The sequence below is a fragment of the Simochromis diagramma genome, unplaced genomic scaffold (assembly GCF_900408965.1).
Source record: "Simochromis diagramma unplaced genomic scaffold, fSimDia1.1 OVJJ01000565.1, whole genome shotgun sequence".
NCBI lineage: Eukaryota > Metazoa > Chordata > Actinopteri > Cichliformes > Cichlidae > Simochromis > Simochromis diagramma.
The window spans coordinates 1,526,740-1,543,646 of NW_024387304.1; the positions used below are offsets into that span (position 1 = coordinate 1,526,740).

General features: G+C 44.0%; 1 protein-coding gene across 1 annotated transcript; it reads right to left on the bottom strand.

Moving 5' to 3' along the window:
- Positions 1–1,740: 1,740 nt before the first annotated feature.
- Positions 1,741–4,522, bottom strand: LOC120716727. Its single transcript, XM_040004329.1, has 2 exons — positions 3,808–4,522; positions 1,741–3,192 (listed from the first exon to the last, which is right to left on the bottom strand). Exon 2 carries the CDS (start codon positions 2,972–2,974, stop codon positions 2,222–2,224), a length of 753 nt encoding a protein of 250 aa, XP_039860263.1. The 5' UTR covers positions 2,975–3,192; positions 3,808–4,522; the 3' UTR covers positions 1,741–2,221.
- Between the last annotated feature and the right edge of the window lie 12,385 nt (positions 4,523–16,907).

Consider the following 16,907-nt stretch of genomic DNA (forward strand, 5'->3'; position numbering starts at 1 on the left):
GAGGCAATGGTCCTCAGCCAGAAAAGGGTGGAGTGCCCACTCCGGGTCGGGGATGAGTTCCTGCCCCAAGTGGAGGAGTTCAAGTATCTCGGGGTCTTGTTCGCGAGTGATGGGAGAAGGGAGCCGGAGATCGACAGACGGATTGGGGCTGCAGCTGCAGTAATGCAGATGCTGCACCGGTCCGTCGTGGTGAAGAGGGAGCTGAGTGTAAAAGCGAAGCTCTCAATTTACCGGTCGATCTACGTCCCTACCCTCACCTATGGCCACGAGCTGTGGGTAGTGACCGAAAGAACGAGATCGCGGATACAAGCGGCAGAAATGAGCTTCCTCCGAAGGGTGGCTGGCCTCTCCCTTAGAGATAGTGTGAGAAGTTCGGCCATCCGGGAGGGGCTCAGAGTAGAGCAGCTGCTGCTCCACATCGAAAGGAGCCAGCTGAGGTGGTTCGGGCATCTGACAAGGATGCCCCCTGGGCGCCTCCTGGGTGAGGTGTTCCAGGCATGTCCCACCGGGAGGAGGCCCCGGGGCAGACCCAGGACACGCTGGAGAGATTATATCTCTCGGCTGGCCTGGGAACGCCTTGGTATTCCCCCGGATAAGCTGGAGGAGGTGGCTGGGGAGAGGGAGGTCTGGGCCTCTTTGCTTAGGCTGCTGCCCCCACGACCCGGCCCCGGATAAAGCGGATGAAGATGGATGGATGGATGGATGGATGGATGGATGGATGGAGTCGTGGGCCACCTCTTGGCCATTCTCTGACTCTACACTTTACTTCACAAATCTGTCCTGCAGGAATCATTACACCTTTTTTTCCTGTTCTCACACTACACTCAGGATCTATTTCATCAGGGGTGGGCATCTGAAGTGCTGAAACTAGAGCATCTACTGCACTGCTGCTGACACTTAAAGCTTCTTTGAGGAGCGCAGACAGGTCAGCCCCACCTCTCTGTTCTTTATTGGTTTTTAGGATTTCAGCTATTACGTTGCTGCCTAAAATAGGACAGTTAAGGTTGTGCTGACTGATAAGCACTGGCACTTGTATGGCGACATGCCCATAGTTCACACTCTGAATTTGAAGTTCCGTGTCTGCCCAACCATCAAATGGAACGTCTGTACCATTAGCTGCAGCTATTCCCAGAGGCTGGTCTGAAAGGAGGGACTCAAGTGGCTTGATCTTAATGTGGGGGATGTTTTTCTCTATCCATGCTCTTGATACCATAGTCACTTGGGCCCCTGAATCAAGCAGCATCTTAAGTGGTACTCCATTGATGGCACATGAGACCATACATCTGTTCCCAATAAGCTGTGCAGTGGGTTTCGCTGGTGGTGCAGGACTGGGTACATTTGATCTCACCACACTTGAAGTCTTAGCAAAACTGGTGTGTGCTGGGGACTCCTCGGCTTGTTCGGTCACTGGCAGCCCCTCTCCAGTGACCTCACCCCGTTTCCCGACACCTTACGCCGCAGGCAGCCAATAGCCCGGTGTCCTGGCTGGCCACACGCAAAGCAGTGGGGGCAGCTCACTTTGCCTTGCTGTACACAATCACCACATCTGCCCCGGTTCTCAGCTGGAGGTGTTGGAGGGTAGTTCAGGGGCGAGCAGGAGTCTCCAGATGCCACACTATCAGTCTGGCTCACCACTTTAGTTAGCTGTCTGGTCAATGAAGACACTTGGGCAGTCAGTTCTCTAATAGCTGCACGGTTAGCCTGTAGCTCAGTGTTAACCTTCGCTTGCTCAGTGGCACTTACAGTCACAGGTCTGATTTTAGATGCTGTACCCAGTCGCCTCAGTCTCTCAGCTTCCTCACTGGTGGACTTTGTAATCTGTTCAAGCAAAAAGTCGTCACTAACCTGCAAGTCATTAAGAAAAGGGTTGAGGTCTTGTCTCACATAGTTGTTTTTTTCATTGAACCCTTGATAAAGTGTGTGAAGAAATGTGCCCTGCACAAGCTTTTTGCCATAGCTAAAGTCTGCACCAGGCTGTCGTGACTCAAATAGTACACGCTATTTTAACCCTATAATTCTGTACAAAAACTGCTGTGCACTCTCTTTGTCTTGCTGCTTAGCATTACTTAGCTCTTGAAAGACTTCAGCGCTATTCTTGTCTCGAATATGAGAGCAGAGAAGTTTCTTCAAACCATCAACTGTCAAATCATCTTTGTTGGTTAACATTTCCTTGAGAGTACCAGGCTTCATTATCTTTAGCACGGTTCTGATTATTTCACACTCAGTAAACCCTTCTTGTATCATCAATTTGTTTGCACAGACTACTGTAGGACATATCCGAGCCAAGATCTGAAATTTGTCCACCATGCAACTTGAATTCTCTGCATGGAAACAAAGCTGCCACATCACTGAGACTCAAAACTTGGTCATATCCTCTGGACGGACGACTCACCCTGCCAGGGGAAACCCCAGCAACACTAGGCGCCGGTGACACTGAAGCTGGGATGTTGAAGTTCTTGGTGGGCGTATCAGTGTCTCTTAGCATGGATGAGGGAAAGGTGGAGATGTCTCTGTCCTGCGGTAGAATGGGCTGTGCGTGAGAGTCTGTGTTAGGGTGTGATGGTGGAGTGGGGATGTGGTCAGCTGGCATAGCCAGGTGTCTGTCAGGATGTGTGGGGTCAGTGTGGGGTGAAGTAGGGCACTCCTGCTGCTGGTTAGGAATATCTTCCATCTCAAGCGGCACGGCCAGATGATCTCCAGCCCCTCCGACGTCCGTTGACAGTAGGTCACTCACGATGTCGTCGAGGAGCAAGAGCTGGGCCATACCTTCATCCTCCAACGCTCTCAACTTTTCACCTCTGATGTACTCAACGATCAGGTCATACAGTTCTGGTTCACTTAAGCCATCAAGAGTGCGAGTCATACTGCCATCCTCCACTGAAGAAACAACAGTGCGCAGCTGGCTCACACTCAAATCACAAAGTCTTTTCTGGATCTTTACTATCAACAACCGCTGTGGGGTAACAGTGGCCATCTTGACGTTTTGACTGTGACCTGGGCTCCCTGGATGACGCACTCAATGCAGCCTTCCCTGAGACTTTGGACACCAGTTCTGGTCGTTTGGCACACACGTCACCACTAGACGATCCCGGACGAGCCCCCAGTTGTTACCGGCACCAGACCTAGGGGAATCTGGACCGGCAGCAAGCGGCACACAGGCTAGAGAGCACTGCGTAGCCAAATATGAGCAAACTGTGGATTAATAGAGAGGACACCGAAGTTAGCGTCTTGCTCAAGCCGGAGCTCATTTATTTCTCCACATATACACAATACAAATCACACTAGACCATGCATTCTTCCCATAAAATAACAGAGTTCATAAACAAAAATAAAGTTACAAAAAGCATTCTCTCAAAAGCAAAATAAATACAAACTAATTCAAAATAACTTTACATACTCACAACTTAAACAAAACACTCACGGTTAAAGCATAACAACATACCAAAATAACCCATCTCACATTCACACAACCTTTCCCCACATCGCGCCATATACGCTATTACTTTTGAACATGGCGTCCCTTGAACGCAACACAACATGGCGGCAGACGACTGCAACGTTGTTTCACCAACAAAAAGCTTTCCCCTTAATACATGTACTCAGTACTGCTTGGCTAACACTAAAACAAACACTACAACACATTTTCGGAAGTCGCAGGTTGCCACTGTCATAGCATATACTTATAGTGCTACATAGCATTATAGCATTATGCCGATGATACACTAATACTCATTACAACAAAATACCACAAAACAACATCATCACTCTCGTCTCAAAATATAGCCGAACAGTTGTTACTCAACTTACATGACATTTAGAACCAGTTCGGTAACATAAAAGTTTGTTTGTCAGTACCTGTGGATTAATAGAGAGGACACCGAAGTTAGCGTCTTGCTCAGGCCGGAGCCCATTTATTTCTGAGCTGCGCATGCGCAGAGCCTATAGCTAGAGTCTCTCTGGTAGTTCCACAGCAGTGCAAGAGCACCATCTACTGGCATAATGAAATATAACCAATATAACAACACATAACAATGTCAAAATAAGTCACAATAATAAACAAAAAATAAGGGGGTAATTGGTTTTCTTACAAAAATAAACATATAGCTTTTTCAACCTGTTACACCAGTTTGGGTTGCCTGTTCTGGATTTCCTCGGGCACCGCATTTCCGCTGAAGGTGTGGTTTTATTGCCCAAAAGAGTCCAGGCCGTTTTGGCTTTTCCGCATCCCACGTCGGTTAAAGCGTTGCAGGAGTTCTTGGGGATGATAAATTTTTACAACCACTTTCTCCCCAGAGCTGCCCACCTGCTACAGCCACTCTATGCTGCCTTATAAGGTAAAACTGCCAAAGATCCGGTTCACTGGCTGCCGGAACGCGTCCATGCGTTTTCCGCAGCCAAGTCTGCACTGGCTGACGCCGCCCTGCTGGCCCACCCGCTTCCGTTGGCAGAGATCGCGTTGACCGCCGACGCATCCGACGTGGCAGTGGGTGGGATGTTGGAACAGCGGGTTTCAGGTCTCTGGCAACCGCTCACCTTTTTCAATCGTACGCTCCGGGATGCTGAACGCAAGTACAGTGTTTTTGACAGGGAGTTGCTGGCCCTGCACCTCGCGACACGACATTTTCGTTTTTTCCTCGAGGGTCGCAACTTTACTGCGTACGTTGACCACAAACCTTCGACGTTTGCGATGTCCAAGGTCTCTGACCCATGGAGCGCACACCAGCAGCGCCAGTTGGCGGCCATTTCAGAGTTTACCACAGACATTCAGCATGTGGCTGGTAAGTCCAATCACGTCGCTGACTGTCTCTCACGTGTGTTGGTTTCTCCGGTGTATGTCGGCGTCGACTACGCTGCCATGGCCGCTGAGCAACGTGCTGACCCGGACGTTCTTGCCCTTCAGTCAACAAAAATGGGCCTCGTGCTGGGGGACACCCCGGTGTGGGACGGTGGTCCGCACCTTCTTTGCGACGTTTCCACCGGCCGCCCCCACCCGGTGGTTCCCCTTTCGTGGCGTCGTCGTGTTTTTGACTCGGTGCATGCCCTCTCTCATCCCGGCGTCCAGGCCTCGGTCAAGCTGGTCAGCGCCAGGTTTGTTTGGCCGGGCCTTCGCAAGACGGTGAAAGAATGGGCGGCGGTTTGTATCCCATGCCAACGCTCGAAAATCCACCGGCACACACAGGCACCCCTCGAACCTTTCCGTGTCCCGGGTAGGCGTTTCGATCACGTTCATGTGGACCTGGTTGGTCCCTTGCCGCAGTCACAGGGTTTCACGCACCTTTTGACTGTGGTGGACCGCACGACCAGGTGGCCGGAGGCGGTGCCCCTGGCGTCCACGACAGCGGTGACGGTGGCCAGGGCATTTTTGTCAACGTGGGTTTCACGTTTCGGCCCCCCTGCTGACATTACCTCGGACAGGGGCCCCCAGTTTGTTTCTGAGCTTTGGTAAGTAAGTAAGTAAAGTAAAATTTTATTTATATAGCACATTTCTAGATAGAAATCACAAAGTGCTTTACAAGATATAACAGATTATAAAAATAAAAAAACAAACAAGATACAAACAAAGTTAGCAAAAAGCAATTTTAAAAAGATGTGTTTTTAGCTGTTTTTTTAAAAGTAATCAATGAATCAGCGGATCGTAAGTCCTGAGGAAGGGAATTCCACAGTCTGGCGGCCACAGTAGCAAAAGCTCTATCACCCCTAGTTTTCAGTCTCGTATACTGAATGACAAGTAGGCCCTGACTACTCGACCTCAGAGACCTACTAGGGGCATAGGGCTGTAAAAGTTCAATAATATATGGTCTGCTATGGCTGATGGCCTGGGAGTCAAGGTCCGCCGCACCACAGCATACCACCCGCAAGCTAATGGGATATACGAACGGTTTCACCGGTCACTTAAGGCCGCGCTCCGGGCTTCCTTAACAAGTGGCGACTGGGTCGACGGTCTTCCGTGGGTTTTGCTGGGATTGCGTAGCGTGGTTAAAGAAGACCTCGGGGTTTCCCCGGCTGAACTGGTCCTCGGCCAGCCTCTCCGGGTCCCCGGGGAATTCTTACCTGAGAGCCCTCCCCCATGTTTCGATACCTCTTTGTTGCCTTTTCGCCCACTAAGAGACTCATTTCCTGTTCCTGGTCCTGTGCACCACTGCCTGCCTGACACTTTTGTTCCGAGTTCGTTGGACTCTGCTCGTTTCGTTTTCGTCAGGCACAATGCCCATAGGACTCCGCTGCGTCCACCATATGACGGACCATACAGGGGTTCTTAAACCAGGCAACAAACATTTCATTTTGGACTTTGGCGGTCGGCAGGAGGTTGTCTCTTAAGACTTAAGCCTGCACATGCTATGCAAGAGGATCAGGTGGTCCCGGCCCAGGCCCCTTGCCGCGGCCGCCCACCTGCCACCGGGCTGATAGATTCTGTTTTTTCCCCCAGGAGCGACCCAAAATCAACGGAGTCCGAGTCGTCTGCAGCTTTTTCTGACCGCCAGTGCCAGCCTCGCTCCTGGGCTGGGTTGCCCTCTGTCAGTTCCCCCCCCCCCCCCCCCAGTTCAGCCGTTCCGGCCATTTGCTTAAGCCCCGGGTCCTGGACTAGTTCTGCTGGGTGTTCGGGGGGGGACACGTGTGGTGGACCACTAGAGGGCTCCACTCACACACACCCAGTGTATAGGAAGTGTGTTCCTGTGTTTTGTGGCGCGATATGATGTTGATAATGTTGATGTTGGAGACGAATAAAGAAGGAGTGAGAACTGAGAGCTCTGTGTCGTTGATGCTTACCTCCACATTACTTCCTTTATTACTTCCTTTACTTCCTGAGCTCATGAATAAGTTATTGGGGCCACAAATCACTCTGTTTGACATAAGGGGCCTAATATCGCTCCTGTCCTGCTGCTTCTCTTCCTCCTCATCCTAAGCTTCCTTCTCGTCCTCAACTTCCATCCAATTGTAATTCAATCTAATTGTATCTCTCCCTCTCCTCTTCCTCATTTTGTTGGAGCTGTGAACAGAATTAGTGTGAATCTGAATTAATTTGTGCAAACAAGAAAAATCTACAGCTTTTCGGTCAAAGATGGTCTTGTGATTTCAGCTGGGTAGAGTAGATTTATGTGTTGATACCGCCTGCTTCAGCTCTACGACCGGCTGCTTTAACCACGTGTTGAACTTTGGCCCAGCATTGAATGAATGAATGAATGAATCAAGGCTTTATTGGCCACATGCAGGTTGCCCCGCAGTGGAATAGAACCCCCCCCTCCCCCGACTTACACACACAACATAGACATCACATGGGCATACAGGTCAGCGGCAGCGTTACAGAAAAACACTGAAAAAGTACACAACAATGGGAATGTAGAAGAGGAAAACGAGACCTCTACTCATGCTGGGCTCCTATGGGAGGACAGCATGGGAATAGGAAACAAAAAAGCTCCTCTGCACAGAGAGCACATAAATGTCCACAACACAACATTATAGAACATGTGACAAGCCACAGGGTTGGGTAGGGGGTGAGGAGTAATCCGAAGGAAACACAGCAGTCATCCTGCCCTGTGCTATTATTCCAGCGTGGGCCCAGACCCGCCGTGTTCTCCAGGAGGGGACAAGCATCGAAGGCGTTGGAAAGGGAGGGGGGATGAGTGAGTGTTTATCAATGTAAGTGTATGTGTGTGCGTATCCTTAGTTCAGCTGAGACAGTGTCCTCCGCCCTATCAGGCTAAGTAAACAGTCTGCCAGCCAACCCATGTGGCCTTGCATGGAGTGGGAAGAACAGTCAACACACAGTCGTTATCATGGAGTTTTTGTTCGGCTCCAGCCTCGAGCCCACAGCTGGCGCCGAGGAGGTATCCACATTATGATGTTGATGTTGTTGTTACTTGTTAGTATAATGACCTCTTCTTGGCTTAATGTATGATGGTGGATAAATGAAATGTACAAAGAAAATGTAACTATATTACAAAAGGACATCTATCTTGGAAACATCTAATGACCGGAGCATAATTTGTCAATAGTCCGAAAATAAGTTATACAGGAACAGTCACAGACACACCTTCTCATGTGTCACATTTCTATTCATTCAAAACACTTATGCATTGCTGTATTTAAACAGCTCTTACAGAATTCAAAGTACAGGTTTATGTCAGTATTTAATGTACGGCTCAGCTCAGCTGAATTTCAGAGTTTCTAGAGCAGACACAGAGCTCATGTCAAAACAGGCTTCAGGCGCTATTTTAGTGAGTTTAACAATATTATACATTTTAATATTGGTCTAGCTGACATCAGGTTATGTATGCAGCACACAATTGAACCACATATTTTAGAAGCCAGAGGTTCAAATTAGTTGGGAGCACCTTCAATTAATTATAACAGTGGTTTTGTTAGGAAAACAGTTCTGTATACGATGCAAAATTGCGTTAACGTCAGCGTCTAACGTATCTAACATAGCTAACCGTTATTGTAGCACAACATTAACAGCAAGCAACAATGACGAGTAACAAAAACAAAACAGTAAAAAGGTTTTAATGAAAATGTTTTACCTTTTCCAACAGTCCCAGAATCCAGAGCTTCAAAGACCAGCAGGTACTGAAGACTGTTATCTGTTTCGGCGTCACCGTCCGTGAGAAAGAGTTTTTTTCCCTTAGAAAGTTCAAGGCCCATCGCTCGTGCAATCTGTCTGCGCATGCACATCCCAACGATTGACCCCCTCCGTCCCCTCCCTTTCAGGAGATTGCCATAACGTGTTCTAACGTCACTCTCTCTCTCTCTCTCTCTCTCCCCCTGTCATTTGTTTGGCTCAAAACACATATTAACAAATTGCTCAGTGATGAACAAGTACTCAGATCATTTACCTAAGCAGTGTGCTTTGTCAAACCTAAGTTAGTGTGTTGATAATGAACACATAAGTGTGTTCATTACATTGACATTCTCTTGTGCAATTGTTATTTACTTGTATTTTATAATTTGACATACTGCTGGGTGGTTTGTAAAGTTTACAATAACTAGTATTATCATTATGCTATATTTTCTAATATATATAATAATCTCAAAAGTAATGCCTTGAAGCAGAAAATAGTAATACTTTATTAAAATTGAAAACTAAAGTACAGTATTTGAATGTATGTATTGTGTCTACTGTTTGTTAACTCACAATATTCATAAACATCTTAATAATAAATTCCGTATTCTATTACCACATTATTTGTGATCAATGGATTTGCGGGGTTAGGGGTGTGGGGGGGTAGGGTCTATAAGCTTTCTAACTTTTATTTGAATATTCAGTATCCTACCATCTGCTCTTAAAGGGTAATTGCCAGGTAACCCGCCTCCCCCTTCGCACACACATGAACACAAACAAAACACACAGTATAATTCACACCCTTATTATAGTGAATAAATATTTATGCCATTTTACACCATCAAACTTAGACTACGTTCACACTGCAGGCGAAAGCGCATCAAATACAACTTTTTTTGACCCTATGCGACCCATATCCGTTCATGGTGTGACAGTGTGATCGGCACAAATCCGATATTTTCAAATCCGATCTGGGTCCCTTTCGTATGTGGTACTGAATCCGATACATATCTGATGTTTTAGAAAGCGACTGTTGTTTGAATGGTCCTGTTGCATTAAATCCGTCTTTTACGTCACTGACACAAGACAGACACCAATTATCAGCGCACGAGAAGACATCGTGAACGCTTCCTGGCCATCCAGTGTAGATGTTAGTGAAACTGTTGGGAAGACAACGTTGGAGAAACGTGAACATTTTATTTGTACTGTATAATCTGCAGATTCTGACAGAAATCTGCAACTATCCTTTGAAGCACCGCTCCTCTCTAAAACAGCAATAGGGATCATTATTAGGCCATTTGTATATAACAAAATAACTTTATAACTTAAAGCAAAATTGAGAAACATAAAGTCCGAAATAAGTCTTTATATTAAGGACCATCAGTCAAACAATACTGTTTGGTCTGGGTCTAAACAGAGCACAATGTGTGTGACGTCTTCTTTTGCGCATGCTGGTGGCTTCAACGGTTCACACTAGAGTGCGTTTGCTGTCACATTTTATTTGTAGTGTGAACAAGCAGACAAAAAAATTGGATTTGATCAAAAAATTGGAATTGAGTATTAAGACCTGCAGCGTGAACGTAGCCTAAGATAGCTAAGAATGAAGAACCTTTTGTTCTTTAAAGAACCATTTGTAATAGCTGAAGAACCATCCACAAAATAAAAAGGTTCTTTAATGTATGATGGTTCTTTAAAGAACCATTTAAGAACCATAATTTTTCCGAGAGTGGCTAAACATGTCACTCCTGGTCTGATTGGGGAGGGGACCAGAGAAAACTACAGAGAATGACATTGTCTTGGCAAAGTTACACGCTGATCCAGTATTAATTTTGGTGACTTCTGATTGACGTAACAGGGTGTCATTACTGCATATGAGTCGTGTACTGTTCATGGGTACCGTGGTGCCGTACTGTGGTGTACCAGAGGCTTCTGTTTAGGATTACGCTTCCTCCTCACCATCATCCACCCATCCCGTTTTCTCGACTGCTTTTAAATAAATTGTAACGCTACTACACTACTGTATGTTATAACAAGATCAGGAAGTGATACGCTACCGCAGAGAACCAACCCAACTGAGAGGAAGGTCTGAATTTTCCATCATAGCACAAGAAAGGGCATGAGTAAGGAACAGACAGTCTACAACATGAAATGAAATACAACTGAAATCCCTACAGGAAAGATTAAATCCCAATCAACTGAACTTAAAAATGCCTACATGGGTAACAGAACTTTTAAATTGCTCTACCCCTAAAGTCATCAAAAAATGTAAAACGTTATTCTTAAAAGTTAATAATTTATTTTCACCCCCAAATTCCAAATTAGAGCGAGAGCTTTTCATCAACCCCAAACAAAATTTCTGGACAAAAATATGTTCAAACATCTTCAAAATGACTAATGACTAATATAATACAAAACTCTCCACAGGACACACTATACAGGATAAAGAATGTTCCAAATGGGCCTTAGACATGTGAACTGCACAGGCAAGTATGCTGAGAGCTATATAAATGCCACATCTTGTACGCCTATTCAGAGATTCTGGCAGAGGATATGTAAAGACAAAGTCTACTTGCTGCATCCTTTCCTCGTCCAAACGGTGAATCTTAGGGCGTTCTCACATTTATGGTTTGTTTATTCTGGTCCAAATCAGCTTGTAAATGTAGCTTTTCCCATGATTTGGTTTGTTTTCACAAGAGACAAATCCAAGTGAACTCTGAGTGAAACAAAGTGTGTTAATGACAACCATGTGAGGATGTAAAGTCTGCTCATTGACCAACTACAAAAGCAACAAAAGTAAGTAAGTACACAAAAAAGGTGCTGTGTTTTGAAGAACATTTCCATTAAATTTACGGCTAGTAGCTAGTCTAGATTTTTACACATCTTTACCACCTGGTTCAGATGAGGTTGAATCACGCTCACACCATAGACAAACTGCTCTGGTGTTTGTTTGGAATTGTATCAAGACCACATACTCAAAAGGGTTGCAGCATGGTTGTTTTGGTCCACACCTGAATGCATTTTCTGTGTTCACATCTACACAAACAAACCGGCCAAAAAAAACCAGACTTAGATTTAAGTTTATGTTTTGGATTTCTTATGTTATATTTAGAGATAATGTTGAGTTCTCGGGTCAATATTAGTTTGCCTTGAGTTTTATTCTGGGTGATGTTTCATCTAGATCTTCTGTGCTAGTCTGTCATTCTTGTCTGTGTGTTTCATGTTGTCAAGCCTGTGTTATCATGTCTCTCCATGTTTCCTGTGTTATTTTGAAAGTCTTGTGTTTCTGTGTTCAGTGTGCTTAGTTTTACTTTTCCCCTGTGACTTCCTTATGTGCGTTCCAGTTAGCTGTTTGCCAATGTGTTTCCACTTCCCCTGATCAACTGCTGTGTGTATTTAGTGTGTATGTTTTCATTCAGTCTTTGACAGGTCATCTATTTTACTTCCTCCACATCACTTCATGATTCTGTTCAGGGCATGTTCATGTTTCAAGTTCATGTTTGTGTAACACAGTAAGGGGAATTGTTGAAAAGAATATATCAATGGGCCAATAGGCTCGACTATAGGAGCACAGGGATGTGTTTTATGAGGTGCCGTAAGGGACATTATTACTGAAATGCTCTCACACACACTACTGAAATTTTATCTCTCACACACACTACTGAAACGCTCTCACACACACTACTGAAATTTTATCTCTCACACACATTACTGAAACGCTCTCACACACACTACTGAAATGCACTCACGCACTCCACTGAAACCAGAGGCATTTCCGCTGAACAGGAAGGCATTTCCTGACAAGGAAACTGATGGAAAAAGTGGTATATTTCAAAACACTACAAGGATGTCTACTCAGCAACCTGCTAGTACAGCGGTCCCCAACCTTTTTTACGCCACGTAACGATATAAAAATTTAAAAAAAGATAAATACCCTGAAATCCATAAATTTCAAACTCAAGCCTCAACTCTTGCGACCCGGTACCAAACGAATCACAGGACCTGGGGGTTGGGGACGGCTGTGCTTGTAGCCTAAGTGAAACAGCCGCATTACTTAACAATATTTTAGCTTCCTTGAATCAAGGAATGGATTCAAGGTGCAACAGGGAATTCGGTAATTATGTCCTGTTTCCCCTAAGCTTTTTATATTGGCAACTCAGTTGTTAACACTGTTAATCAAAAATTCTAACGACATACAAGGAATATCAATTTTTAATAAGGACTTCAAAATAATGTGGGGATAGGTTAATTGGATAATCCAAATTGCCACTAGGTGTGAATGTGCGAGTGAATGTGAGTGCGAATGGTTGTCTGTCCCTGTGTGTTGGCCCTGCGACAGACTGGCGACCTGTCCAGGGTGTACCCCGCCTCTCGCCCTATGACAGCTAGGATAGGCTCCAGTGCCCCCCGTGACCCTGAAAAAAAAGGATAAGCGGAAGCGAATGGATGGATGGATGGATGGACTTCAAAATAAGTCAATTCACAGATGACACATCTATTTTTTTGAAAGATAAATACGTGGTAGAGAAAACTAAATTTTCTCTAAAGCTTCTCGTTTATCTCTCAGTATCAAAAAATGTGAACTTCTCCCGATTCATACAAGCTCTGACTCCTCAATAGCTTTGGTTAGAGTTGAATCTAAAATTAAATATATAGGGCTGATAATATCTAAAAAATAGAAAAAATAAAAATTAGAATATCTAAAAAAAGAGATTTGGCTTTGAGGTGGATCGGTGTTCTTTTTGTACTGATGAAAATGAAACCCTAGAACATCTTTTTTTTTCTATGCCCTATCACACAATGCATTTGGTGCAACTTAAAAAATTGGATTTCCCTAAATATTAATGATGTGCCACTATTTGAATTACATCATAATTTTTTTTTTTATATGTATCATCTAGCATTGGATGTCTCAGACATTATTAACATTATCATACTTTTGAGTAAATATCATATCCATTGCTAAATGGAGGAACGCTGAGCCTTCTCTCCCTGGTTTTATTGATGATTTTAAGATATTTTTTTCTTTGCTAAAAAAGACATAAAGCACATATGCCAAAAAAGAAATAACCAGGATAATGCCCGTCTCCTGCTATTCTAAATTTCGACTTATGCTGAGGCTAACATATTGTTAAGTAGCAGGTTGCTGAGTAGACATCTGTGTAGTTGTTTGTTTGAAATCTACCACTTTTTCCTTCAGTTTCCTTGTCAAGAATTAACTTCCTGTTCAACTGAAATGCCTTCCTGTTCAACTGAAATGCCTTCCTGTTCAACTGAAATGCCTTCCTGTTCAACTGAAATGCCTTCCTGTTCAACTGAAACACCTTCCTGTTCAACTGAAATGCCTTCCTGTTCAACTGAAATGCCTTCCTGTTCAACTGAAACGCCTTCCTGTTTAACTGAAATGCCTTCCTGTTCAACTGAAATGCCTTGGTTTTTCAGTAGTGTGTGTGAGAGCGTTTCAGTAGTGTGTGTGAGAGGTAAAATTTCAGTAGTGTGTGTGAGAGCGTTTCAGTAATAATGTCCCTTACGGCACCTCATAGTGTTTAAATGAGACACAGAGACAAGAATGTAACTCAAAAGAACCAGCCAACTTTAGTGAAATAAACCATAAGGTTGACAAGCACAGGTTAAAGACACTTTACAATGGTAGAAAGGAAACTTACAAAAATTAAAAGAAAAGTAACACACATAAACTACTAAAGCAATGACTTGGCCAAGTGTTACTTTTGGTTTTCAATGTTCGGGTTTCAATGTTCGGGTTTCAATGTTTGGGTTTCAGTGTTCGGGTTTCAATATTTGGGTGCACCCTAGTAACTTGACCCCTTAACTCTTATAGAAACAGATTACACAAATCCAATGTACATTCAAATGAAAATCTCACACTCTTTTCACATGTGGAGAATGTTCTACACAACAGCTCATTATTTAAAGTCCCAAATAAAAAATGTCCAAGTGGTAAAGTCCAAAAAATTCCCAGGGTGTGAAAGAAAATAGGGGTGAGAGAATGTCAGTCAGTGGTCTTATGTATAACCAGCTGTGCGTGAAAGTGTGAGTGATACAGTCCTACCACACCGCAAGGTGCAGCAGATCATCAAGTGGAAAAGAAGCGAATCTCAGTCTCTCTAAGTCCAGGTGGGAAGGCTCGCCATCTATTTCACCGGAGGAATCCACCTCAGGAACAATTCAGCATACAAAAAAAACCTGACCTGTCAACAGACAGGGTCAGAAGAGCAATTCAAATATTAATTATGCTGTTCTAGGCAAGGCAAGGCAAGGCAAGGCAAGGCAAGGCAAGGCAAGTTTATTTGTATAGCACAATTCAACAACAAGGTGATTCAAAGTGCTTTATAAAGACGTTAGAAACAAAAACAAATAAAAAGCATGATTTAAAATTGATTAAAACAAGCAAACAAACTAACTAACTAATTAACAAACAAACAGATAAAATCAGAACAGTAGATACAATCAGTAGTTAAAATGTTAGTTTTGAAATCTAAGCTCAAAAGTGTGGATTTGGTGCTTTATTCAAGTGCAGCTGAGAACAGGTGAGTCTTCAACCTGGATTTAAATAAACTGAGTGTTTCAGCTGATCTGAGGCTTTCTGGGAGTTTGTTCCAGATATAAGGAGCATAAAAGCTGAATGCAGCTTCTCCGTGTCTGGTTCTGACTCTGGGAACTGATAAAAGACCGGATCCAGATGACCTGAGGGATCTGGAAGGTTCATACTGGGTCAGGAGGTCACTGATGTATTTTGGTCCTAAACCATTCAGAGCTTTATAGACCAGCATCAGAACTTTAAAGTCTTCCTCTGACGGACAGGCAGCCAGTGTAAAGACCTCAGAGCTGGACTGATGTGGTCCACTTTTTTGGTCTTAGTGAGGACTCGAGCAGCAGAGTTCTGAATGAGCTGTAGTTGTCTGACTGATTTTTTAGGTAGACCTGTAAAGATGCTGTTACAGTAATCAAGCCTACTAAAGATGAATGCATGGACTAGTTTTTCCAGGTCCTGTTGAGACATCAGATCTTTTATCCTTGATATATTCTTGAGGTGATAGTAAGCTGATTTTGTTTTTGTCTTAATTCGTTTTTCTAAGTTTAGGTCTGCATCCATCACTACACCCAAATTTCTCGCCTGGTTTGTGGTTTTTAGGTGTATAGATTGAAGTTCTCTGGTGACCTGTAATCGTTTTTCTTTCGCGCCAAAGACTATCACCTCAGTTTTGTTTTTGTTTAGCTGGAGAAAATTGTGGCACAACCAATCATTAATTTCCTCAATGCATTTACCAAGAGCCTGTACAGGGCCTCGGTCTCCTGGTGACATTGTGATATATATTTGTGTGTCATCTGCATAGCTATGATAGTTTATTTTGTTGTTCTTTATAATCTGTGCCAGTGGGAGCATGTAAATGTTAAACAGAGGGGGTCCCAAGATGGAACCTTGGGGAACTATAATTCTAGCTATAATTCACAACTTGGGATTTTGTTGAAATCACATTCAACATCAATTTGCAATAGAAATACTCAAATTTGCAAAAATAAAACATTTCTCTTACACTAACTATGCATTAAACCAAGTAAAGTCAGTGCATATGCATATATGTCGCATATGCGACAATTATTAATCAAACAATTGAGATTAATTCAGTTTCTCAACGATAAAATGTGAAACAGACGTGAACTAACTGAGACATACAACATGTGCTCACCGATCTCAGTGCATCACGGCTGAAGACAATGGCATGGTGTCTCTCGGTCGGAAAATGAGGGGCTCTAAATAACGTAACAGGACGTGTTGTTTTTCTCTTTAATAACCGTAATACGACATGAAGGAAAATAAACATAAGTTGCGCTTACTTCTGGAAGCAGATTGAGATGAACTTTCAGGCAGTTGATAGCAACCAGAGCTAACAAAGGCTAACAGTTTAGCTCCACGCGGTACTTTCTAAAGTCACCAGAAAACTGCAGCATTTGCCAGTTTACTCACTGTGGCTACTTTTAACATGAAAGGTAGCTGATAACCAGTGAACTTATGTGCAGCACAGTTGGTTGCAACTTATATCTAATACTTTTTCCAGCTCAAAAGCTTCAGTCTCTCTTTTCTCCTACCAGCACGTGACTACCTCCACACATAGCAGCGAACACAGAGCACGTGGGTGGAACATACAGCGGCAGGCTGCTCTCCCATTGGTCAAAGCATACTGGGACCTGTGCATTTCGATTGGTTGGGCAGGCTGTCCATCTCTCCTCATATCAGTCCTTAAAGTGGTACCCTCATTGCATGCAGTGTTGCCAACTTAGCGACTTTGTCGCTATATTTAGCGAGTTTTCAGACCCCCTTAGCGACTTTTTT